At 36.9% G+C, this 24,773-nt stretch overlaps 1 protein-coding gene across 13 annotated transcripts in view; it reads left to right on the forward strand.

Annotated features, from left to right (window-relative positions):
- CCDC138 (coiled-coil domain containing 138) overlaps positions 1-14,829 on the forward strand; it is a 40,161-nt gene extending 25,332 nt beyond the window's left edge. For 10 of the 13 annotated variants that reach the window (XM_068925834.1, XM_068925837.1, XM_068925879.1 and 7 more), the window contains 2 exons: positions 12,530-12,668; positions 13,957-14,829. In XM_068925834.1, coding sequence (XP_068781935.1) covers positions 12,530-12,668; positions 13,957-14,128 — 311 coding nt within the window. In that variant the 3' untranslated portion in view covers positions 14,129-14,829. Of the gene's footprint in view, positions 1-6,859; positions 7,056-7,917; positions 8,007-12,529; positions 12,832-13,956 lie in introns of those variants that run through there. The other 3 variants (XR_011137495.1, XM_068925889.1, XM_068925884.1) reach the window with 3 other exon arrangements.
- Positions 14,830-24,773: the final 9,944 nt, after the last annotated feature.

Consider the following 24,773-nt stretch of genomic DNA (forward strand, 5'->3'; position numbering starts at 1 on the left):
CAGTTGCTGCAAATATGACGTTGAAAGCAAAAATTGAGACATTGATATCATGTGTTTTCTCTCTGGATGCAAGATCTCAGTAGAAAATTAAAATTAATATTCTTATTTTTGTGCTTCTTTATTGGGATACAGACTTGTCATGGACTCTGTCTCCATTTTTGTTCAATTTCAAATAGTTCTGGATGGAGTCCTGACACCACTGTTTCAATAGGAAATGGTAGAGGTCTAACAGGTAACATCCTTCAGTAATTTTTTACTCTTTCTGCCGATTCATTATTCTGTGTTTATCACTCCTGACCAGCTCAGGATATACGTTCATGTGCAACATCATCTGCTGTCCTGATAGGTGCCTTTTTCTGTTAGATCTTTTTTTCTGCAAGAATGAAAAGAATCAAGAAGCAAAGATGGAAGAATAATTAACTCTAGAGTAATTTGTTGTCCTTCCTTGAGAAAGCAGCTGATCTTGCTAGATTAGAAGATGATCAATCCAGAAGTTGGCTTTAGGGCACTTCAAAACCTGAAAAAATGCATGAAGCTGAGATTCCTCAATTCTTCCTGGAAATTGTGTCTAGAAAGCCAAATAGTGTGTTACATATTCTGTGCTATTCTGTGCCTGATAGACTTGGCATAACATTTAACAAGCGGTTGTGTGGTAATAGATCTGTAGCATCAGGTTTTGGCACTTTAGAGATGCCATATTTCTTTCCAAGGCTTTCTTTGCACCCAAGACTAGGTTGGCATCTCATGACTGATGTTTGGGAAGGAATAAAGCAAAAAGGAATGCTTAAAATAAGTCTTAACCAAAAAGGAGAGTAAATCAGGGTTCATTTGGCAAAGAAATCTTCTCTGTCATTCGCTAAATGTGTGTTGACAGTTACCATATCTTCTGTCAAGGTAAGGCTAACTTTAATAAAACAAGCTGTCCGTTTATGAAAAGGCTCCCACAGAGTGGTGGGAAGAAATAAAATCTATATGATGAGAGGCAGATGATAGCCAAAATGTCTGTATATCATGCTTCCTTGTGTGCAGTGTGCCCATACATGCTTTTGGATGTACGGGCACCTCCATGCCCTTAAGACTGTTGCTGATGAAGATAACTCTCATTTAAAGATTACTACTCCTTCAGTTCAAAGACTAGTGAAACTCTCTGCTCATTAAGAATTTGGAGCTCCTCTTTGTTTTCAGTGAACTTATGCATTCCATTGTGAAGGAAAAAGCAGATGACACCATTTTGCACTGCTTGACTCAGCTGTGTGAGCTGCAAAGGAAAAGAAGCATAGGCTGCCACACAAAATGACCCTCTCCGGCTTCTAGTAATGGACTTTCTCTCAGGAAACCTGACTTGGAATCACCAGGTTCAGTGATTGCAAGAGAGTATGAGCAATGAGCATTACAGGTAGTTTCAGTGAATTTCTGCTTTGGAGTTACTGTTCTCGTCCACACCTTTGTGGCAAGATTCTGTTGAAGCAACATGTCAGTGTTCATTTAGGTGACAGAATAGCAGAAAAGGTATCCTCAGTGTACAGAGATCAGACGTTTTATTCCTATTCAAGAGGTAAAAGGGAAATGCCAGCTTTCTTTGTCCCTCTATGTGTCAGCAGGTCTGTCCATTTACATTCTTACTGGTAGCACCACTTGGCATATAATTTCCTCATTAGGTCCACAAGATGGGCTCTCAAACTTCAAGGTGTTTTTTTTGTTCATCTCTTTGTATTACTTCATATTCCAGATTGGAACGTTTTCAGTCACTACTGGGATCAGGTTTTGCACTCTAACCTCTGATTCCATACTAGTGAGAGCTTACCACATTCCACAAGAATGATGCCAGACTAGTAGATCTCGTAAACGAGCTCCAAGCTCATTTAAAACTGTAGATAAAAACATGCCTGAGGTCCACAGCTTCACGAACAGTTTATGTGAGTTAACTTGTATTTGGTACAAGAGTGGATAAAACCAATGTATTTGTCCAGCTAGGCCGTAGAAACACAGTGATCTTAACACCACAAAAATTCTGTAAAGAAATGAGGGAAGATTCTCTTTAAGACCTTTGGCACCTTAGGGAAGCTTATTTGTACGTTTCCTGAAACTTAGATCCATCATTATAGCGTACAGAGCACCAGAGCCCGTGTTCTAGTATAGAGCACAGTCAAAATCACATATTATTTCTTTAAAAGGTTCAGGTCATATGTATTCTGTTTATCAGTTTGGGATCTCAAATTTGTATACGTGTCCTAGACTATATTAAGTTGTATTTTAGACATTCAGAACTTGTTAGTAATCCACCTGCACAGATAGTTCCCAGTGAATTTTCATGTCATTGTGTAATTCTGAAGTATTGTGCCAGCCAAAAATAATCGCACTGTTTTGTTCCAATCCTTAACATTCTTAGAACTATAATGCTATGTCAGGCATTCAGAATATATATTTGCCAATCTTGTTTGTCTCGCTTCTTTTGCCAAAAATGCTAAAGCCTAAGGAGGAAGCCTAAATGTTACACTGATTACCATTCCTGCCATATACAAAAACATTCATAGTGGGAACAAAGCCTGACTTTTGAGGTATCTGATGACATGATGCTGAAAACAAAATTTAAATTAATTTCAGCCAGCTCCTCCGGAGGTAAAAAGAGTTGCTAGATGTCAGTCATTTAGAAATTTCAGAGTTTGCTTTTTATCAAGAGAACTTCCGTTTCAGCTTACTTCTATCCTGTAATAATTATAAATTTGCTTTTGCTTTCCTCCAGTACTTCTGTGGATTCTCTTCACTTCTTTATTGTTATTACATTTGAAGGCAAAATGCAACTGAATGAGACCTTAGCTGATGACTTGCTCTATGTTAGCAAATACCTTCTTCATTTAGCCTATACTAGAGACTTGATAGGTAGCCGAAATTCAGCTGTAAGTAGTTGTTAGGGTAAATAATATAATTTCAAGTTATTCATGTTTTTATTTCATATTTGTGTGGTGGAGCTTTCATTTGTTTGGAGGAGCTTTCTGAGTGGTCTAACTTGAAGGATGGATGTAGTCTTCTGTGTTCAGTGGAAGCAATAGGTTGCGTCCAAATTTCACGATTTGGAGAAGTAACGGCTTGTTGAGAACCTGACAGTAGAAAGTCAACGCAATTAGAATATTTTATCCTTTTTCTCTTAAAACATTCTGCTCATATTTTTGTCTAAAAATGTCAATAGACATAACTAAGTGGCTTTTTAGCTATGTTTTTACTGTAGCTATCTTGTCAGTGCTGTCTTTGTTTCATGGTCACATGGGATGAGTACTAGTTCAGGTTTTTCCTTTTCGATCTCTTACTTGGCTTTCACCACCCAACACCAGGATTTCAGACCTTCTTCGTTTTCTGAAGGGTGCCCATCCTTCCATGCTGCAAAGATGGCCCAATAAAAGAAGATTCAAGGGAGCAAGTCCTTCAGTCTCTTAGAATGATGTTACTTTGGAAGAGTCATCTAATGATTGCCATAACATTCAACCTAGTTCTTTGGTCTTTGAAACTAATCAACATGATCACATGCTCTTGGTCTACAAAGACATCTTTCTTGTTTTCCAGCGAATAAAAAGAGACCGGATATACTCCTCTTCATTCGACAGGCAAGAAAGCTTTTTATAAGGTACCTGAGGTTTTTGAAGGTTTCCTTGCCTAATCTAGGCACTCACATAGCAGACTGCCAAGCTGTGGTACTTAGGTCTTAGTTACATGTCCTAGGTATGAAGCTGTCTAAGGATAGAAGGAAGCTAGCAAAACGATTTATTGTTAGGCAGATTTGAAGAGCTCTTGTTGAGGCGTGTTAAGTTAATAAGAGCGTTTGCACAAGGCATCATCGCAAGAAAGCCTTCAGTTTTCAGTCCTCCACTACTAGCTCTGAGGAAAGTGTGCAGGTTTTGCAAGTATAAAGACAAATGCACTATTGAATAAACTGAAATAAACAAAACCTTTTCTGAGAATGTTGTCCAAAAAGAAGTAGGTTTAGTATCTTGATAAACTCTAGCTGAATGTGCTCAGAGATAGATTTCCAAAATTCAGTGCTCTGGCCTCCTTTGAAAGTTTGGAAGTGAAATGTATTGACTGCTGAATATTGATTTGTTTCAGTTTAGTTGAATGACTTATAATATATTTATTCTTTAACATAGTTCTTAGCATTTTCCATTTAAACTACTATTAAAACTAATGTGTAATAATTAAAATAATCTGGATGATTAAAAGTAATAGTATTGTGGCATTACACCAGTGCCTCTCAGAGCTGCTTCGTACCCTGAAGTTCTATCTGTGTGAGTACAAATATCTTTTCTCAGCAGATCTTGTTTCTAGGCCTGTCGTTGCAGCATACTGTTCAAGAGAAATTCCTGTGTGCTAGACATGGAACATATTTTGGAAACAATCTAGTAATAAGTAACATGACCTCAGCAAGAAAATTTGTTCTGGGGGTGATGAAGAACATGACATCCATGAGTATTAGATCAGTTTATAGTTGAGTACTCATCATATGCTGTCTTGTTAAATGCTCTTGTTCCTGTTTTTTCATGCGGCTTATTGTATATTTTTTCACCTGTGAATCAGTTAAAAGGGTTATAAAGGGTGTAGTGAGTTTATAGTCGCCTATCAAAAGTAGCAGGTGTTGAACCGTAGTCTGATTCTAGCTTGATTTGAGAACGGCTTTTAGCAGAGAACTGCCTATCTCAGCTTCACCCCTTACAGTTCTACACAAAGACAGCGTATACCTTAAATTTCTGCTACAGTAGTAGCTGACTTCTGACATGTAGATTGGTAGGTCCTCCTTCCTCTACCTTATGTTCATTCATGGAAATCAAAACTTACTTGCACATTAGACATTCCCAAAGCGCAGGCCTTTGTTTACTGTGTCTTCAGCATAGTAGAGAAGTTACAGTTGCTTCTTTTATTTCTGGTTTACCAAGAGACTAGTTTGTTTTAGTGTATACTTGCTCACAAATTGAGATGAGACTGCATATTGAAAAAAAAATCTGTAAATGAGTCTCTGCTGTGCTTACTGTAAGTTAAGGCAAGTTCCGGTAGAGCTTAAGTACAATTTCTTAACCATATTAGTGACAAGATTTTTTTAGGGCTGCAACAGCGAGTTGTGTTTACACATTCACTAAACCTTACTTTTGATTTTTTTGCAAGAGAATATTCCAGTGTGTATAGACATACATACTCTATACATGCTCTATATTCTATATGTGTTTGTATATGTATATGTGTATTTATATATATAGTGTGAATATATATATGTGTGTGTGTATATATACATATATATATATATATAAAAGCAAGTCTGTATCCAGATTTACTCATTTCATAGGGAAGCTAATCAAGCCAGTGGAGACATAAAGATTGTCTCTGTAATAAGCTATTGTTACTATTTACCTGTAAACAGATATTTATGTGGACTGCCTACGTGCACACTCCCAGTATGTATTCTGCTTGTCCTTTGAATTGGTATGCATCCATAACTAGTGCTAGAGCAGCTACCTCTAAAAAGTGAATGTGCAAAATCTATCAAATAAATTGTCGATGCTGGTGAAATTTTCCTCTTTTTGTGTAAATAATTGCTCGTTTTGTTTTTTGTTTTTGTCTGAGCACGTTGAGATTTTTAAAGACTACAGACAGTGAAGGTATGAAGTAAAAACGCCTGTCGTCTGGAAGAGATTCAGTTTTAACTGTGTTTTTGAGCGTATTATCTTTACAGGTGGTAACCGTTCGTAGGATTGAACCTTTTCAAATGAGTTTATTCTGCAGTACTGAAAGGGTAAAAATCTTAGGTCTGTAAATACCGTGCTAAAGGAGGGTTCCCCCTGCCACAGCCTATGTGAAAGGCAGATGTGATGATATCCTAAAGAACAGTGTTTGAAGCTAAAGCAGAAGGAATGATTTACAACCTATTTGGGATACACTTTGACATACAAACTCTTTAAGAGGGAATCCTTCCCCTATTACCCTGTCTTACCTTTGTAATCTTTTATTCATTCTTCTGAAAACAATAAATAATTATATTGGGTTAATAGCTGTTTTATTTTAATCTTTTAACCACAGGTAAGTATCTTTAGCTCTGTTAAATGCAGCCTGTGATAACGTTAGGCCTGTGTATTACAGGCAGTTTTCAAAAATTGAAAACAAATAGTTGCACCACGCGTTTGCAGATACTTTTGTCAATTCATTCCAGGCTTAGTTTGAATGCTTTTGATGAAGTAAACGGTCATAGTTTTTAAATATGAATGCAGTAAAAGGAATACTCTCATTAAGTTCTACCGAAGTCATAGTAGCTTTCTCTCCCAAAAGAAAGAAAAAAATCTGGTAATTATTTTCTTCTCGTTCTAGTAACAAGGGTGCAATGCCTTAACCATTTTGAATTTTAGACCCTCCCGTCTCATCCACTCCAAAATCAGAAATAAAGCAGACCCTTAAAATTTGTGCCGTCTTGAGTAACGTCTGTGTATTGTCAGAGTTCAGACTTATATACGCTTGCTTGCAACGTGATGTGACAAAATTGCAGGTCATCCTAGGCGAGACTTGATTATGTAAAGATGTTTGTTGGCAGTTGTTGTCATATTTGAAAAATTGTGCTCAGTTCTGAGTTGCCTGTTATAGGAAAGGAGGCGTTGGATTAAGGGAAACACGACAGTTGAGGTTTGACTGAAAAAAGCGTTGGAACAAGGCTCCTTTATGTAGTCTTCTCCAAGAGAGTTGTGATTCCTGTAGTGGTCATGGTAGTTCATTAGGCTTGTTCTGATTTCTTGAACACAAGTAATCCAGAGTGGTGCATAACTCAATTGAGAATGCTATCTAGGTTATTTGTAAAATAGTGTTAATTTCTCTCAATCTGCTGCCTCCCTAGGATCACACTGTATGACTAGACTGTGTTCGTTGCTCAAAGACATAACTGAGTTCAGTTAAAACACTGAAGCTTTCATCCTGACGCTTCTAATAGGTGGTCTTTCAGGGTAACGTTTATTGTTTTTTTTAATGTATTTCCTTTCCACATCTCTTATTCTAGCGAGTAACATCGTTCTGTTTTTCACGTGTGTTATACCAGTCATCTTCTAAACGGACAATTCTGACGCCAAATTTAGTTAGTATACTCCTGGGACTTTTGCCACAGTCATTAATGAACATACTAAATAAGCACAGTTGCAAAAAAGTGTTTAAAAAACTAGAAGTTCACTTTTCAAGACAAAATGTTTTGCTTCATTTTCAGTTAATTCCTTGTACACTTTCCACTTCCCTACTAACCCCCTTCTTCTCCAGTGTGATGATAGTCTATGTGATGCTCTATCAAATAGTAATGAAGTCTAGACAATTTAGCACTGCTTTAGCATTTATTTAGATAGTATTTACCATAGAAAAAGTATCTGGCTACTCTGGCACAACCTTTGATAAACCTACAGTACACTTTATTTCATTTTTGATTTTCTTCTCTTTACTGAGAATGCCATTGAAGTCTTACTAGAGGGTATATATTTGTTTAGATTGCAGTTTTTGTGGTCTGTGTCCTAAATCCTAAATTTATTGGTACTGAATTGGCTGTTCTCTTTTCACAAAGTGTTACTTCCTGACTTGTTAGGGGCAATTTCTTAACTTTTGTCATAAAATTCAGATGACGTTTCTTTCAAAAGCATGAGTTCTCCTCTGGTGTCCCTGACTAAAGGGCTTTTGGAATTATGATTTTTGGGGACTTTGTCGTCCCTTTTATCAAGATCGATCTCCTGAAAACTAGCAAATTAGCATAGGTGTACACCCAGAAGATGAGAATATTATTAGCTTTTATGCCATCTTGCATGTACTGAAGACAAATGACCTCACTGCTTTTTATTCTATTTTTACTTATGTGACTGGAAAAACTTTTGCTTTTTGTTTTATTTCTTTTCTGATCTGTCCTTTTTCTGTCCCTTCTAGGCTCCTGTTCATTCCAAGGGCCTTTTGTGGCATAAATAGTCCTGCAAGGTTTTTAGCCTTTTTAATACAATTCTTTTCTTGTTTTGAATGCGATTTAAAAATTACTTTTCCAAATATTTTGTGAAAACATAACCACCTTCCCTGTCTTTTAAAATGTGTTGGCTTTAATGAGGTGAGTATAATTTTCTTTTACATGAAAAAGTCAATCTTTCATCCTCATATGTTGTGATTGATTGGATGTAAAATTGATGTGTGGACCGTAAGCATGTCGGAATTAAACAAGTAAGGAACAAATAATAGGGATGAACTGACTGCGTTTTGTTAAATATTTAAACTATTCAGATATCCGTTCATTATCCCAGTGGCCATTTTCGTCTTGGTCGACTTACCTGTCTGGATATTTTAGTAATTTACTCTTAGATTACTTCCCAAATGTTTGGAAACTAATGTGATCATAATTTGGGTAAGCAAGAATTAAGATGTAGTTAAACAGCACTACAGGTGGGATTCAGCTTCATGCTTGGTCGACTAAATTTGAATGTCTGCAAGTAACTTTCTTGGATTATATGCTGTGTTTTGAACTACCCATTTTAATGAGTAGAGGTCTAAAGCTCAGTTAAGGTGCCCAGAAGTCGGTGTCTGATGCTGTTTGGCATTCCCTAGGGTTTTGTGGCTGACGGCCGGTTGTCATTTGAGAGTGACGTTGGTCTCCTGTTCATCCTGTGTCATGTTTGCGTGAACGTCTTGCACATCCTAGGAAAATGTCTGAAGGACAGTTGAAATCATCGTGCGGTCAGCACGTACTGGGTGATCAGCTGAATTGCTCCTTAGTCTCGCTTGACTGAGTCACCCGTGTAGATACCTACGCTTCAAGTGCCTTAAAGTTAAGTGGACTCCTTCCCTGCCTCCATTGTGCTTTAGTGGCTCTTAACAGCTGTGCCTGTAGATAAACAGGAGAGAAAAGATATTCAGCCGGTTGTTCAAATCTTACAGGTGGCTGGCTATATTGTAGGCTGTTGTTCATCAGCAACATGCATGTGATAGTACTATTTCTTTGCAAGTGCTTTTGCTGTGGTCCATAGCCTTAGTGAACTTCTCCACAGTAGTAGACAGTGCTGCATCGCTCGCTTGCATTGCTGTCATGTGTTCTCCATTCTACTGGCAGATTCTCCTAGAAGCTAGGCGAAACTGGAATTAATTGTTAATTTGTAATGCATGAATTTAGGATTGTCATTCCTGATGATCTTCGTTTTCGGAGGTGATGTAGTTCTAGATATCAACCCAAATTTTCTGGTTAGCTATAGCTGATGAGATTTTATGCCGTCAGAGACGGATTACTTTGACGGTAAATTTCAAATGAATTTTGTCAACAGTGCTAAATTGCACTTGTTCAGTGACAGTCTACCAGGTAGTCAAGCTAAGCTAATCCAGTACAACGTTCTGCAATTTTTTTAAGCACACTAGTGGAAGCATTTGCAGATTATTTTAAACTGTGCTGAAGTCCTGACGGGATAGATTACAGCTTAGTTTTTTTTTTTTTTAGAATATGTAATTAAAAAAAAAAAGTGCGGATATAAAACACTAAAATAAATATTTAAAAATGTGAAGCACTTGCATTTTTTTAGTTGGTCAGATTTAAGATACATTTAAGTAATGCTTGTTTTTTTTTTACGTTTTCTGGTAATTTAGAATATATCCTGCAATGCTGATTCAAAGTGAATTTGTAGACAGTGTACAAAAAAAAAAGTCCGATAAGTGTGTGTCTTTTATCAGTTTGCTTTTACATAATTGACCTTTGTGAAATGTAAGAAGTTATTTCCACTTTGGCTCTTCTGTTTTATGCATTATTTTTTAAAACAAAATTTTTACTGTATCTCATATGTTATTTTGTAAACCTAACAGTCAAAGCATTTTTATGGAATACGTATTTTTTTAAATAAATTATTTTTAAGGGATCGCTGAGAAAAAGGTGACAAAGAAATGTCCTGGTCAGCTGAATGTGTTATTTATCTCTGCAGAAAGGATTTGAAGGTTTTTTATGGCTATTTAAGGGATATTTGTAGGAATAAATTGTAAGGCCTCCCTCTTCATCACAGCAATCTTACGTTCAGATCTCTGTGGGGAGCTTTCTCTTCCCTTTCTTATTAATCGATGTTCAGCTGAGTCAGAAGTCATGTTATATCATAGAAGTTTCTGAAGCCATTTGTTGTTTTAACGGACGTTAGGAAAAAACCTTTTCTCTTGATTTACTTCTTGAATGTCAGTCATCTTCTCTATTTGCACTTTTTTGTTCTTACCTTTCTGATAAATGTATTTGGTAGACGAGATACTGTTGAGGTTTTTGTTGCTAAAATAGATTTTATTACTTCATCTGTGGAACGATGTATATTCACTGGACTGTTTCATTTTCTTGGCGGTATACAGGCATTTGCAGGGACTCTCGCAACCTGTGGAGGGATTCCAGAGAGCTGTAGTTACTGAACGATAACAGAATTTGTAGTAAGAGAAGAGGAGGTTATCTCTTGCTGCTGTCTCTGTAGACTTTTTGACTTGAACGCTCCTAAGTGATAGGAGTGTTTTGATACGAAGTACTCTTCAGACAGCCCCTTTTTCTGAAGGGGCTCGTTAAGCTTCTTTGTTTATTTGTAGCTTCTAGGAAATCTGCTACCTGCTTCTGTTCGTAGTTTTGTGGCCTCTCCTGGTGGATTTTATCAAGTTAGACTTGCTATAGGATGATACCACTATAAATAGAACTGAAATCTAGGTTAAAGATTTTTCCAGCTTTAATACACTTCTGTATGTTTTTAGTAACTTTGAAGTACTAACTGTCATGTAGAACAGTGGCTCAAAGAGCACTGGATCTGCAGTATGTATTAGTCACGTATCACTAAAAGTGGCCCACGCTGTGAGCTCATCTAAGGATTCTGCTTGCTATAAGTTTGACAGGTAGTTCTGACTTTTTGATTTCACAGTTTCTGCAAAATACTACTCTGCCCTGGGCAGCTCTATCCTGGGGACTGTGAGTACACACTGAGGGCAAAGTGCAGGGTATAGTGACATCTCTTGCTGGGCTCGTGACAAATGTGTTCAGTTCTTTTAGCTATTGAATTGTACATTAGAAAGATTCCCCCTTCCTAAGCTAAATTTTCCTTAAAGAATGCATTCTTGTACATTTTTTGTTATGAAACCAGCATTCTGCTGATCTTTTGTGATATTTGATAGACATTTTCATGCATGATAAGGTGTACTCAGTATTTCGAGGGTGTCAGGCCATTTGTTGGTGTAGCCAAATGACATGTCATTGTTTTGCAAAAAGTGCATATTTTGAAAGGTCATCTTCCTAACCGTAAGGTCTAGGAGTTACTATGTCTGTGTTGAATATTTAGTACAAATCCCTTGCTCTGAAAATACTGTTTAAGCTCTCAGGCTGACCTTGTAATTGCCAGGTTGATTTTTTTTTTTTTTTTTTTTGTTAAGCCCTATTCCAAACAGCGTTCTGTAGCATAAGCTGTTCTTCGTGATTTTTGTATCAGTAAGCTTCCTGAAATAAATTAAAGCCTTGAATTCACTCCAAGGCTACTTGTTACAGCTAATAAGTTGTATGTCCTTGGAGAAGGAAAGGGGGGAAATTTTAACCCAAAAATATATCCAGTCCTTTTTGAACTGGTAAAAGCATCTTGACATCCTTTTTATAAATTACTGTGCTCAGCATATGTGCATAGAATTTTCTTAATGTTAGTATTTATGTGGTAATCTGGTTATTCTAGTTTCTTACTAATTTTGACATATTTTATATGTTTAACATTAGGTAAGCATTAAAATATTTTCCTCACGCCAGTGTTCTTCTAATGTGAATGCCTTATGTTATAGGAAAGAATATACTGCATTTGTTAAAAAACATCCATTGTTGTTTTATTTTTTTCCCCCTATGGTTTTGCTATAACTCAATCTGTAATATAAGAACCAAGAATGAGATAATGAAAGGGAACAAACATTTGTGTTGTAAGGGTAAGGATTACACATTATGTGTGGCCATATTAAAAATCATCCTCTATTTAAAGGAGTTTTATTGATAACTGTGTTCTTACACAACTCTGACTTTTTATGTGTCAATTATTATTTTTGCCCGTCTCTTAACAGAGTACAGTGACAGCAGTTAGGTAATGAAAGTGTGTCTGGTATCACACTGTCTTCTACGTATGCTGTCCCTGTCCATGCTGTTTTGCACCAGCTTAAAATACTTGCTTGTGAATCTTTTTGCACAGCTTTATGATCAAGCAGAAAGAATTGTGATAAATGAGCTCTGAAAAAACCTGTTCAAGATAGAAAATAATTACTTGAGCCTAAATTGCTGTTTCCTGTTTTCTTTTGGTCTTAAGGGAGTAGGCCTTGTTTAATATACAAGCGTTGGTAATGTCAGAACTCTTAGGAACTTGAACTTTTTTAGTTTCTGGTTTTGCATCATGTGCCGAGTACAAACCCAATTACTATTTAGTTCTAATAGTGGCACAACAAAGGACATGAAAAATGCTCTAAAGCAAGCAATAGCTGTTTTTAAGTTTCCCTGCACCAAATTCTGTGGTAAAACTTTTGAATTCTTTTCTTTTTTCAGGTTCCTTGCAGCCTTTCCTGGAAGCCTGCAGTAACGAATCCTTTTTCCGTACTTGTTCTGTATTACTTCGAACTCCTAAGCTAGATCTTCAGATTTTGGAAAAGCTCTGTGTTATACTGCAAAAGCTCTCCAGAATAAAGTAATCTTTTATTATCATCATTATTCACAAATCACAGAATTCTATTGGCTATTGTTAGGTCAGCAAACTTGGGGAGCTTTCTCTTTCTCCTTTTTCAAAAACTCATACCTATTTGCTGTTAATTCACGACACAACGGACGATGCTGGACTTTCTCTGTTACCAGTTAAGTTAAAAATGTTTATCATAGATACGTAAGACAGTTCTCTCAATTTGGTCATATATCCATCTAGTGCAGCTTCCAGAAAACATACACTGAAAAATGCTAATCTACAGAGCAAGTGTTCCTTGTGTATACAGATGACAAGAACGCTTAGAAAAGAACCCTTCTTTCCTTTCCCCCCCGAGCGTCTAGTTTTATTCAGGTATTCTGTAGAAAGTCCTCTCAGGTGTTTGATCTCTTATATGACTTAAGCTTAAGTCTCATCAATTTTTATTTCCTTCAAAAATAAAATATGGAGTTTTAAACTACTTAAGGCCTTCTGGAAATGTTAGTCTTTATAAAATATGTTCCTGCTGCTTACTGCTTATAATTTCATTGTAGTAAAGATCTTGTGCATATCAGTAGTAATGTGCTGCTGAGCACCATTGCTGCATTACTTGATGGGATTGTTTCATTTATCGAATTGGGTATCTAAACTGAGCCTTTTTTTTATGTTAGAATTGAAAATGATGGCAAAACCGAGATTTTCTTTTGACTTCCTTAGAAATAAAATCTGAACTCTAAAAGACTTGTTCTTCAGTAAAATAATGTAATTTTCATTTGAAATAATTTAGAAGCAAAACTTGTTTAGAAATCCCAATTATTTAAAGTTTTGTATTTATTAAAAGAAAACTTCACCGTCCTGTCAGCTGGTGAATCTTCATAGTTAGGCTTCTTTGAAATACTCTTGAATATAAATTCTTTCTCTTCTAAAATTTTTTGTTGTGTTTTACTACTGTATTTGCCTTAATATCATTCTGTATTTCCTATATCTTTCCTTAATCCTTATTCTTATTGGACATCAGTGAAACTTAGCGATAGCTCTTCCATGAGCTTTTGTTATGCTAAATTTAAATGCCACTTTCTCAAGTGAAAGAACAGTTCTCTAGTGATTTTTGCCAAGGTTTTTCTCACCATGCATTGATAACCTTCAGCTTAAGAGATGTTACCTGCAATCTAGAAGGATGGTATCAAACTCCCACTATAATGCGTATCTTTTTCTTCATAAAAAGTTCTAGAGCCTTCAGTGTTTGGTTGAAACCTCTCAGCTATCAAATGACAATTATTTTATGTAAAATCTTTTGCAGAAGTAATAAGAAGATGTTTGAATTGTTTACTCTTCACCTAATGATCCAGGAACTGCAGAGGACAACACATCCAGATCATGCCTTTCTCTGTATAAACCTCAATTCAATTCTGTTTAATTTGGGATTGGCAAGGACTAACTCTGTTGCCTCCAGTCTAAGCGCAAGTCACTAGCGTTATCTTTCAATCTAACTGTTTTTCTGTATAATTTGTACCAGCTCTTTGTGTTACTTGAAGAAGTATTTGGAGTTTTTCGTACTGTTTTCTATAAATAAATGCATTAAAACCTCAGTTTTGTATGAGTTACTGCGTATCATGTGCAGTCTCATTGATATCAGTGGATTCATACAAGGGAAAAATGAAAAACTGTGATGACATTCTTTAATACTCTTTTTTTAAAGAGTGATACAATGCAGTTTTTCTGAACAACTCATGTAAGTCATGAAATTTGATCACTTCGACTAAAGTTGCTTATCCTGAGTGAGCAGACCAGTAATACCAACCTTTCCTTATGATTATAGGTATTAGTTACCTTTTACTCTTGAGAGAGTTTTATCAATTCATTGATTTATTTTTATGGTTGATAAGTAACAGGCAGATATCTTCTCAAATTCTCTTTGAGATATTTTTTTTTTAGTGATTAAAATGAAGTTTTTGCTTTAACTGAACTTATGATTGAGTTGATGTGTGGAATGAGATTTTTTTTTTTTTTTCATTTTGATGTCAGAATTTCCTAGAGTCTTTTTGCTATTTTTCTGTATTTGTCGCATTTAGTGTTTTATCCTGCCTTACTTGGATGAATTTCTCTTGTAACTTTTGATTGTAATGTCTACAGAAATGTAAATAAAGTCTTTTCTTAAGTCTGGCAATAACAACCCCTGTTGTTATTATATTTTAATATTGCAGCTATATTTTATATTAATTTTCAAGACAATTTTCAGTCTCCTCACATGCTTATTTTCTGAGCACGAGGTGAATACGTTCTGTCTTGTGTGCCAGTAGTTCAGTGTTTGGAAGTTGTCCTACATAGAAGATAAGATACTTTTAAAACATTGAACTTAATCTTCCATTTCTAATTTCTGATTCATCATTTGTACTCTAACTCCTGCAAGTCTTTAATTGCAACATTGAAACTGCAATTAAAATGTAAAGATCTGCCATATGTTAGTCTTTGATTAGCACTGGCAATCAGTACAAGGCTTCAGACAGATTTGCTTTTCATTTCCATATGTCTTTTTTCATGTTTTTCCTTTGTATTTTTTAACAGAAGTTGTTGAATTGAGTCTTTGAAATGAAATTCTAAACGGGAATATTTTGCAGCAATCTGACTTTCATTTTTGACAAGCTTTTCTAAGAATGAACTCTGCACCAAATTTAGCACCAAGTATGTCCTGAAGACGGAGTCAGCGGTGTGCACCCTTTGGGTGGGAAAAGAATTCTAGGTAACGGTTAAATAATTTTACTGACAGTAGATTATGTTTGGGAATAAATGTCTTCATCAGTAATTTCAGTTTTCTGTCAGATTTGCCAGCAGTGCAGAAGCTTGTATATTCCTTTGACTGAAGACAAAATCCTCTTATCTAGTAACTGTATTTCTAGTCCTCGTGTGCTTCTCTGTCTTTGCTTACTCATTAAAAATACTAGAAAATGAGTAACCCAAAAAACCTGTATAAAGTTATTAGTCTTCCTACATCTACAACAATGGTAATTTTGCTCTTGGTTTTAAGCGTACTGTCACTGTGTGTGTTAAACTAGTTCTCTTCCTGTGGTACCAATTTACCACACTTAAATGTTTACATCTAATAACGGTGAAGAAAGATAATGTGGTAAAGAGACACATGAAGTATGGGCTAAGCTTTTACTATTGGTTTTGTGTTTTGTTCACAGTAGTAAGTGTCTACAATTAGAGAAGATGAATCACTATTAACTTGCAGGTTTTATGATCGTGAATGTTTACGTTAAAATGTAAAAAGAAAATCTTTGAACCTGTTGAATATTAATGTAACTGGTGCACTAAGGATGAAACTGATGTTTTTGATTTTAAATGGAATTTAACTGAGCTGCGCAGAGAAATACTGGTTCTTGATTTCACATTCATATTGCGGTAAACATATCAGAAGAAATAAATATATGAATTCTACAGATGAATATGAAATGTCTTAGGAAAAATAGACACTTCTATAAATTTAAAGGCTGTAGTAAAGTTCCAAAACGTGCATGTGACTTTTGGCTGAGAATAGTAATTCTTGGGTACACAGGCAGGGATTTTTTTTTTTTTTTAAACATGAAAAATGAAAGTCACAAGTGTATTCTAGTAGAGTTATAGGGAGGCTAGATTTGTAATGTTAGATTTAAACTGTTTTTAAGGTAGATGTTGACAGACAGCTTATACTAGTTCCCAAGTATGTTATCATAAAACTTTTTGGTAAAGGTCTTTAAAGAATGTAAACCGTACTGTATTTTTCCCTAAATTTCTTTCTAATCAGTCCTGCTAATGCAGAGCTATTTGTGAAGCCTCCAAATATCATGGAAGGTAAAACAATGATTAATTTGGAATTGGTTTTATTTGCCTTCTGTTTTTTAGTCTGCGTTGGTTGGTATCTTTAGGCATGCTCTTGCTTATGGGACATGGACTATAAAAACAAATAAAAATTCTCTTAGACTAATATGATTCCAGGATGAAAGACTTAAGTAAAGTGTCAGCATACAAAAAAAAAGGAACTAAAATTATATTTTAAAATAATAAACTAAAATGGAAATACCAGATCTGTACTAGTTCCATTTTAATTGATAACCTACCAACTAATGGTGTCTAGGTTAGAAGCATAAATAACCTAGCTTGTCTTTGTTCTTAACAGGCAGGAGTAGGATAGACATTGTACCAATGGCACCATGGTATTTGTATTTGTGGTTCTTAATACTTGCTGTATCAAACTGTGTACTCACCTGCTTGTTGCCCTGTCTTGAATACCAGTCTTATGGCCAGCCCAGACTGGTTCGCCTCACCAGTCCCTGTTGTGGCCTTGGTCAAACGTCCCCTTCCTGTCATTGTCATTCCCCTGAGTTGAGAGTGGTGACTTGACTGGCTCTGCTCCAGCTGTGAGAAGAAAGGTATGGAGAAGGGGAATAGTGGGAGGTGGCTCTCACTCCCTGCTGTCTTTTGTTTCTCTCTTACTTGGAACCAGTGGCCGTTATCCCTCTCTCCAGTAAAGTGCCAGGGCAGAACAATTGCATGTATGGACTCCATGGATCTGGAAGAGAAAGTGAGCAAGAGAGGATGTTGGACTGAGATTGTATCCCAAGTCTCAGGGAGGGGAGAATGAAGAGGAAAGTCTCCAGTGTTGGGTGAAGTCTCTGACAGCACATCCTTAGTTCCCCTAGTAAGATCAGCTCTGCTCCAGAGCAGTGGCAGAAGGAAAGGTTGGGAGATAGCTCTCAGTGGCAGTACTGGGTATGATCACGTTGGTAACGTATTGCTGTACCTATTTACCTAACTGTAGTTATAGAACTGAAGCCAGAGTAAGATGCTGTTAAAATCTAAATTGTGGATTGAATGTGTGGTCGGTTTTCTGTTTCTGTGATTCAATTTTCTGATACGTCTATCAATGGATCTGTCATTCCTGTACTGTAACTTTCAAATTGAAAAAAATGCTTAACACATTTTAACTCACTTCAAACCTCTCATCTAGGTGTAGTTTAAAAAGTTCCCCTCTCCCCCCCCCCCCCCCCCATAGATGGAAAACTGAGGAGCTGATGTCAGATGAAGAATAGATTTCTGTCAGGTTGGTCACACTTTGAGAATCCTTTTTATATAGCTTTGCCTTTCCAGATGAAACCTAGGGCTTTCTGGGTTTTTTCTGCTTTTGTAGCTGTTGGATGCTGTAATATGGGGTTGGGTTTCTGCTATTTTATCCTATCTCAGGACATTGTCTACAACAAAAGACATTTGCAGAAGGTGACCATAGCTTTAGCTACATGTTGTGGTTCCTGATTTCCTAAGGTTTTCCTAAGGCAACATGTGATCCCTCTCCGGTTCCCTCTCCCTCAAAACGGATATGCTGTTTTGAATATGTCGGTAGCAGGCAAAAGAATATTCATTTTCAACCAGTTTGGAGATAAATCGTGTGAGAATGCCCTCGCCTTATGAATGCCCTCACTTAAAAGAGAGACGGGACCTCTTACCCGTTCTGGGAGCAGCCAGGGTAATCAGAACATGTAGCCTTAAACTAGGTACAGTCTATGCTATGTCTTGCTTGTATGTGAGTCCCCAAAGACAGTTACTGCGATCATCAGCATGCAACTTGGAAAATTTCTGGCAGTGCCGATTTGTTGTTTTAAGGAAAGATACAGAACTGACACAAAATTTTATGTTGCTGCTTTTGGAACAGCTATGGGAGTTGTCCTTGGAAAAGTTCCTAAGAGCGTTGCATCTACTCATGTAAGAGTAGTTTTCCTCCCAGAAAAGACAGACTTGAAGAAAAAAAAATATATATCTATAGATAGTAGAATAAATGACATAATCTCCCCTTGCTCTTTCTGGAAGGTTTCCTATGGATAAGTGGAAAAAGTTTTTCTAGCCTGATCTACCAACTTATAATTTGGCAAATAAGAAAGATAGCTCCCTGGATGGGGAACAGTAACGTTTGCAGAAGCGTAGTGGATCAAAGTAAACTAAGTAGGCTAACAGTATCCATCTTACAGAATTGTACTGTGTTTCTTCATATTTCTAATTTTACCCCCTGATAAAAGGTCTGTTTTTTAAAGTGGTGTTTAATTCATAGTTATCTGTCAGTTCTCCTGAACATGATTGACTTGCGTTTTTTTTAATTTTATGAAGCTGAATTTAATAAATTATGGGCAAAAAAAGTCTTCTAACAGATAAATTAACCTGAAGGCTGAAAGTATGCTGAAGGCAACATTTTTTTTGAAGAACTTTATTCACAGTGAACAGCAATGTCTTATAGATACAATTTACCAGATCAGATTTAAAAGCAGCTGTAAGCAGAGCACATAATTCAGCGGTATGACACTGGATCTTTTAATTATATACTGAATTTTTCACCTAAAACTTACCCAGCTTCAGGAACTGAGAGTCTGATAGAAAATATTTTTCTTAAGATAACATTTAAATTTAGTCTAGAAACTCTGAAAGTTTGATATAGGAAAAATTTTGGTAACGTTCCACTTCACAAATGGTCGGAGGATCTGCTGTGATAGAGCAGTGACCCATTGTGTTTCTAGTAATCATATAATGCTCACGTTTTCTTAGTACTTGCACAAGTTATTTTAAAATGAAGAGTTGCTAAAGAGTAGTGCTCTGTTCCTACCTTTGACATCCCTCTGAGCAGTGCTGTGAGTGCCTAAGACATCTGTGCGTTGTATGCTGACTCTTGTAACGTGCCTTGTCCACATCGCTACTGTCTGTTGTTGAAAACAGATATTAAGGCATATTGGGCCGATGCGAGTCTTTACCCAAGGTCTTCTGACCATGCTTAAGAGCATTTCTTATTGTTATACTTTTGTTTTTCACAGAGGGAATTTTGAAAGCAAGTGTCATACTTATGACTGCCTGTTCGCTAATAAAAGAGAACTTGTAACAGTAACTGGTTTTGTTCATTTACTTGCACTTTTTTCAGTGGATGATCCTGAATCAAAATTTAACTGTTAAGAGATGTTCTGATCCCCAGAGTCACACTAGGAATTGATGAACAGGGAACCAAGAAGCTATATATATATTCTTTTCAAAATAAAATTCCTTCACTGTCTTGCCCATCAGTCAAGGATACTTAATTTGGTCCCAAGCAATACTTCTCTGAATATGCCCCATCTTGAGTAACTGCTACTTAATGGTTAAATAGCAGCTGTGGTAGATGCACACAAGCTAGGACTGTAAACTTGGTGGCTGGAGTACTAGTAATGGTAGCTGTGAATAATACAATGTTCCTACTAATACTCTTAACTGTTTCAGGTTATCTTCAGCGTAGTGAAATGGCATCCGCAGTGCTCTTAGTTGTAGAGAGAAGAAATAAAAATATTTGATCCTCCTTAATGGACAAAAAGTATTGTGTGGTACCAGATTTTCAGAAAAGAGCTTAATATTCCAGCCATCAGCTTTTCAGAAAAGTAAAATGCCTTGAAGATCAGAGGTAATTGGCATGTTGCCAAACTGTTTTGGTCTTGTCCTTCAGAAGAAATTGTACGCTAGTATGTGGATTCAAGAGTTGCTTATATAAGAAATGTGAATAAAGGCATTTTTACGTTCCATGGTCTTTCCCAAAATGTAGCACTTTGCCTGCATTCTGTTCAAGGAGTGATTCCATCCTTTTTTCACAGCAGCCTTGCATGCCGAGGCCAAATTTCAGAAATAGAAGCCTAACTCTTGTTACTGATATCTTTTCCTATTTCAGTTGTCTTTCTACTAATCAGTCTTTAGTGTTACCTCTTCCTGATTTCTTACTCATTTTTGAGTGGTGAATTAAATTGGAAAATCATTGTGTGTAATACTAACTTGAATCCTAATGTAGGCTTGTGTTTAGAGCAGCCTCTCTTACCAACTATAAAAAATGTTTTTGTTTTTGTTTTTTTTTAAAGGTGATGATAAAATGAAATCCTTCCTGTGTATGACCTGTATAACAACTAATCACTGACATCATCTGCAGTAGAGCATGTAAAGGCTCCTTCCGCGGTAGAAGTAATTGGCAGGTCTAGTTTCACAGAACCCTGGTAAAAAAGAATTAACATTTTTATGTGCTTGAAGAGTGATTGATAATGATAAATTTTTAATACCTGAAGTAAAAAGTGCCATGCATCATAAATCATATCACAATAAATAATCAGGGTAACTTATTTGGATGTGGAGGAAAGAGAATATATCTGCAATACTATGTATCTAGAATGAGATGTAGACTGAGACAGTGTATTCTTATCTTGTTTGCATTATTAATTTCCTGGAATATTCTCTAGGAAGTCTGTCCAACACATCATAAGGGTGTGAGCTCTCTTTTCTTCTCATTATCATGGGAGTATACAGGTTGCTTGACTTCTGCTTGGAGCGGTGGCTTGTGTTGTACCTCTGGGGCATGATTTCCACTTGCCTTTGGATTTTACCCACCTCCGTATATACACCTTCCTGATAAAAAGGGGGAACTTCTAACCCATGCGAGGCTTTGAGTTCTCTGAGGAGAAATTAGTCTACCGCCTGTGGGCTTCTCCTACCTTAACTGGTATGCCTTCTCAGTTTATTTTGCAATCCATACAGCGGGGCATTTGTACTTGTCTTTTAGTTCATGGATAATGGATTAATGACCCCAAACTATGCGATGTGGAAGCAATCCACTGTGGTTGCTTACTCTCTAAAACAGACACTCATTTTTTTTTTCAGTGCACCTTACCTCTGCTATTTCTTTTTGTTACTATTATCACCATACCAGGGCTGTCAGCTATTAGACACTATGTAGAGGGCAGTTCCCGACTGCAATTTAAGATCAGAGTGAGCATGCCAAGCTAGGCAGTTTTCTCTAAGGAAAGAATGAGACAATTCTGGTCAGTATAAGAAGCTGGGATTAGCAGGGGGAAGGTCTTTCAAGGCAATAATTATTATCCAGGTCTTACAAGAAGGAGTGTTCCAGAGTCATCCAGAAGACTGATAATGGAGTTGGAAATAGAAGGTGTAGCTGTAGACACACAACTCGGTGCTCTCTCTAGTAGGCCCTGCTGATGTGAAGAGGGTTATTTTTATAGTGTCCGTTACACTGGCTCTGGAAGTACCTGTGGGAAGACTTTGACTTGACCAGAGTTTGGTATGACTCGCTTAAGTCTTATTTTGCGTAATCATTTCTGAGGATTTTAAACTTGAAAGCTGGGTTTTATCAGACTATAAATAAGAACAATTAACTTCAAGAAAAAAAAGAGAGAAAAGGCAAAATGCATCCAAAAGGAAATAAAAGGGCTTGTCAATAATTTTCTCCCCGCCCCCCCCCCCCGGGTCCTTGCCAGGGGTAGGATCAATTTTATCCCCACTCTGCCAGCTTTCTGACTGCAGCAAATTCTACAGTCTCCTCTAGCTCCCGGAAAAGTTTGTGAGTTCATCACAACTACTTGAGGCCTTACTGTGTGCCTGCCCCTTGCCCCTCTTGGCAGGGTCCCGTTCTCTGCTATGCCCCAGTCTCTGCTTCCTCACTCTTCCTCCTGGTCTCTCCCCCCTCGCATCCTTGAGGCCTCCCTTCCTACTGGCATGCTCAGTTGCTCTAAAGAAGTTGCAATTTATTTTCCTCTATCCAGAGGAAAAGCCTGAGGCAGTCAGTGGCAATCAGGACAACATGAAACAGCAGCCTTTCCACTGTGCTGTGAAACTGCAGCCTTTTAAAGGAGCATAATGCACTGTAACTGTCAAAACAAAAAATTCTCTGTTATCATAGAGTTGACTTAGACTGTTATTCAAGGCCTTCTTTGTAAAGTACTCCTTATAAGGGTAAGATTATGCTCGGGTTTCCTGTTCATCAGAATTTTAATACGAACTGGTTTACATCCGTGTTTTCCTTCTTGAGCCCGATGCAGAAAAGCCCATGGTGTCATGAGACAGTTCATTGTCTTATTTTTTTATATTGCTAGGACACACTTAAACTGTCGGCATTTGCTGTGATGAACAAGACAGCACACTGCCAGGGATGATCAAAGTGGATCTGCAGCTGTGCAAAGACGTTGTATGGGTTAGCCAAGTTAGAACCACGGTACTTATTGTAATGTAACATAATCATTTCTTCCCCATTCAGTCTGGTCTTTCAGCGTTAAGTCAAAACGCCGTAACCAAAATAATGAGCATCTCAAAGAAGTGCCCTTTGGAGCTGGAAAAATATCTTTTCCAAAACCAAAAATACAAACCGCTTTCTCCACACCAAGAGCACAGGATTGATATTTTGCACTGAAAAAGACAGTCTGTGGTTGCTGGAGTGGTAAAGAGCCCTTCTAAGCAGAGATGGTGATGTTTTCCTCAGAATTTGGATTGTTGAAATACGTTAAGATTCTAGGGTAAGTGGTGTACTTCTACTTCAGGCAAAGTCTACAATAATAGATTAAATATCTGCAATATTCATACATAAAAAAAAATCAGAAATTTCCTTTTAAATTCTCTTTACAACATTTTTATCCTAAATAGGATAGATAGGATGGCTTTACTCTAACCTTATATGTGCCAAATTTACAGTAAACATCAAGAAAATTGTCACACAATGACAGAGAAATCAACCCTAAGTATACCTTAAGCACTCATCTGATCAAATAGTTTGTGAAAACAGAACACTAATTGACCAAATTGGTCATAGGATCGGATTCACTTTTATTCTACACTTGCGGGTTCTGGGTGTTTCAGAGCTGTGTTTGAATGGAAATGCAGTGGTTACCTGGTAAGAATCAACTCACGTAACCTTTGATATCTATAGAATAGATGTCTACATCAAGGCTTGTCACTCTAGTTTCTCTTTGCAGTCAAGGAGGAGTAACTGGCACTTTGAAGATGCGGTTTATCTTGATTATTTTAGATATCTGCTTTAGGTGACACCTTCCTTATAGGTGAATCTCACTGTGGACACCTACGTTTGCACAGATACATCCCAGTGTGTTAGAAGCACTATACAGGAATAAAAAAGTTGAAAAAAAAAAAAAAAACCACACAGGAAAAATTGAAATAAAGACCGCATCCCATAGAAGCTATCCTGTGGTTTGGTTTGTACGTTTGCTTATTTTGTTTCATTATTTTGCATGGTGGAAAGACGTGGGTGTTTGAGTCAGATCTGAGTTTGCGTTCTGTCTAGTTAAGCCTATGAAGCCAAAGGTTCCACCTTGAAGGATTGGCCATGAGCACATTCAAGTATAAAATGCTGAAGCGATTCAGCTCCAGCTGCTTGCTTAGACGTAGCAATACCTGTTGAGTGTACCTTCATGCTGTGTGCGCTCCTGCATAAGTCGTGCAGGGAGTAAGAAAATGATAAAGTAAAACTCAGAACATCATTTCCTCTCAACTGTCTTGCAGACTCAAAGGGTTTTTTTGTAGCTTCTAGAGCCTTTCTCTTCTTTAACCTTTCACAGAGCAAGAATATATTCATAGTGATGAAACCAAAAAAAGTTGGGGTCTTGTTTATTCAGATTCATTTGTTCTTTTTTTCTTTTTTTCTTTTTCTAAACAAGGTGATAGTGCTCCTTCTGTTTAGAAAATGTTTGATCTGTGTGAAATGCTTGGAAAGTCTTTACTCAGTTGGCAGCGTCTGGGGGAAGCACAACTTCCAGCTCTGTTTTTGTGGATGCTAGCTGGCAGTCTATTAGCAGTCTCAACAGCAGAGCATAAGATTGAATGAATATAATTATTCTGTCATGCAGTGAAAGCTTCCAAATAAGGCCTCTGATAATGCGGTGAAGTGCTGCTAATTTAGGAACACAAAATTAAAATGACAACGTGTTAAAGAGTACTGCTATTGTTAGATTACTCATTAGTCTCACAATTTATACCAGCTCTCAATACATATACAATTTGCAAACAGTTGCTCTAAGGGGTTGTTAGGAGTTTGGTATTTCCCTAGTACCTAAAAGATGACATATTGAACTAAAACTATACTGAGAAAGGAAGAAGAAATGTTTCTGCTTCAAAGGCCTGACAAAAGTTTCTGAAATGTGATGCAGGCCAACATTATCCTACTGGAATGTAAAGGTTCCTTCACGTATGTTGCCTAGACACTCCCGTACCACAGGAATGTGCCTGTTAGCCCCTGGGTAGCTTATTTAATTACAGATTTATAAGACAATGTATAGTTTACTTGAAGAAATGGCT

The sequence above is a fragment of the Struthio camelus genome, chromosome 1 (assembly GCF_040807025.1).
Source record: "Struthio camelus isolate bStrCam1 chromosome 1, bStrCam1.hap1, whole genome shotgun sequence".
NCBI lineage: Eukaryota > Metazoa > Chordata > Aves > Struthioniformes > Struthionidae > Struthio > Struthio camelus.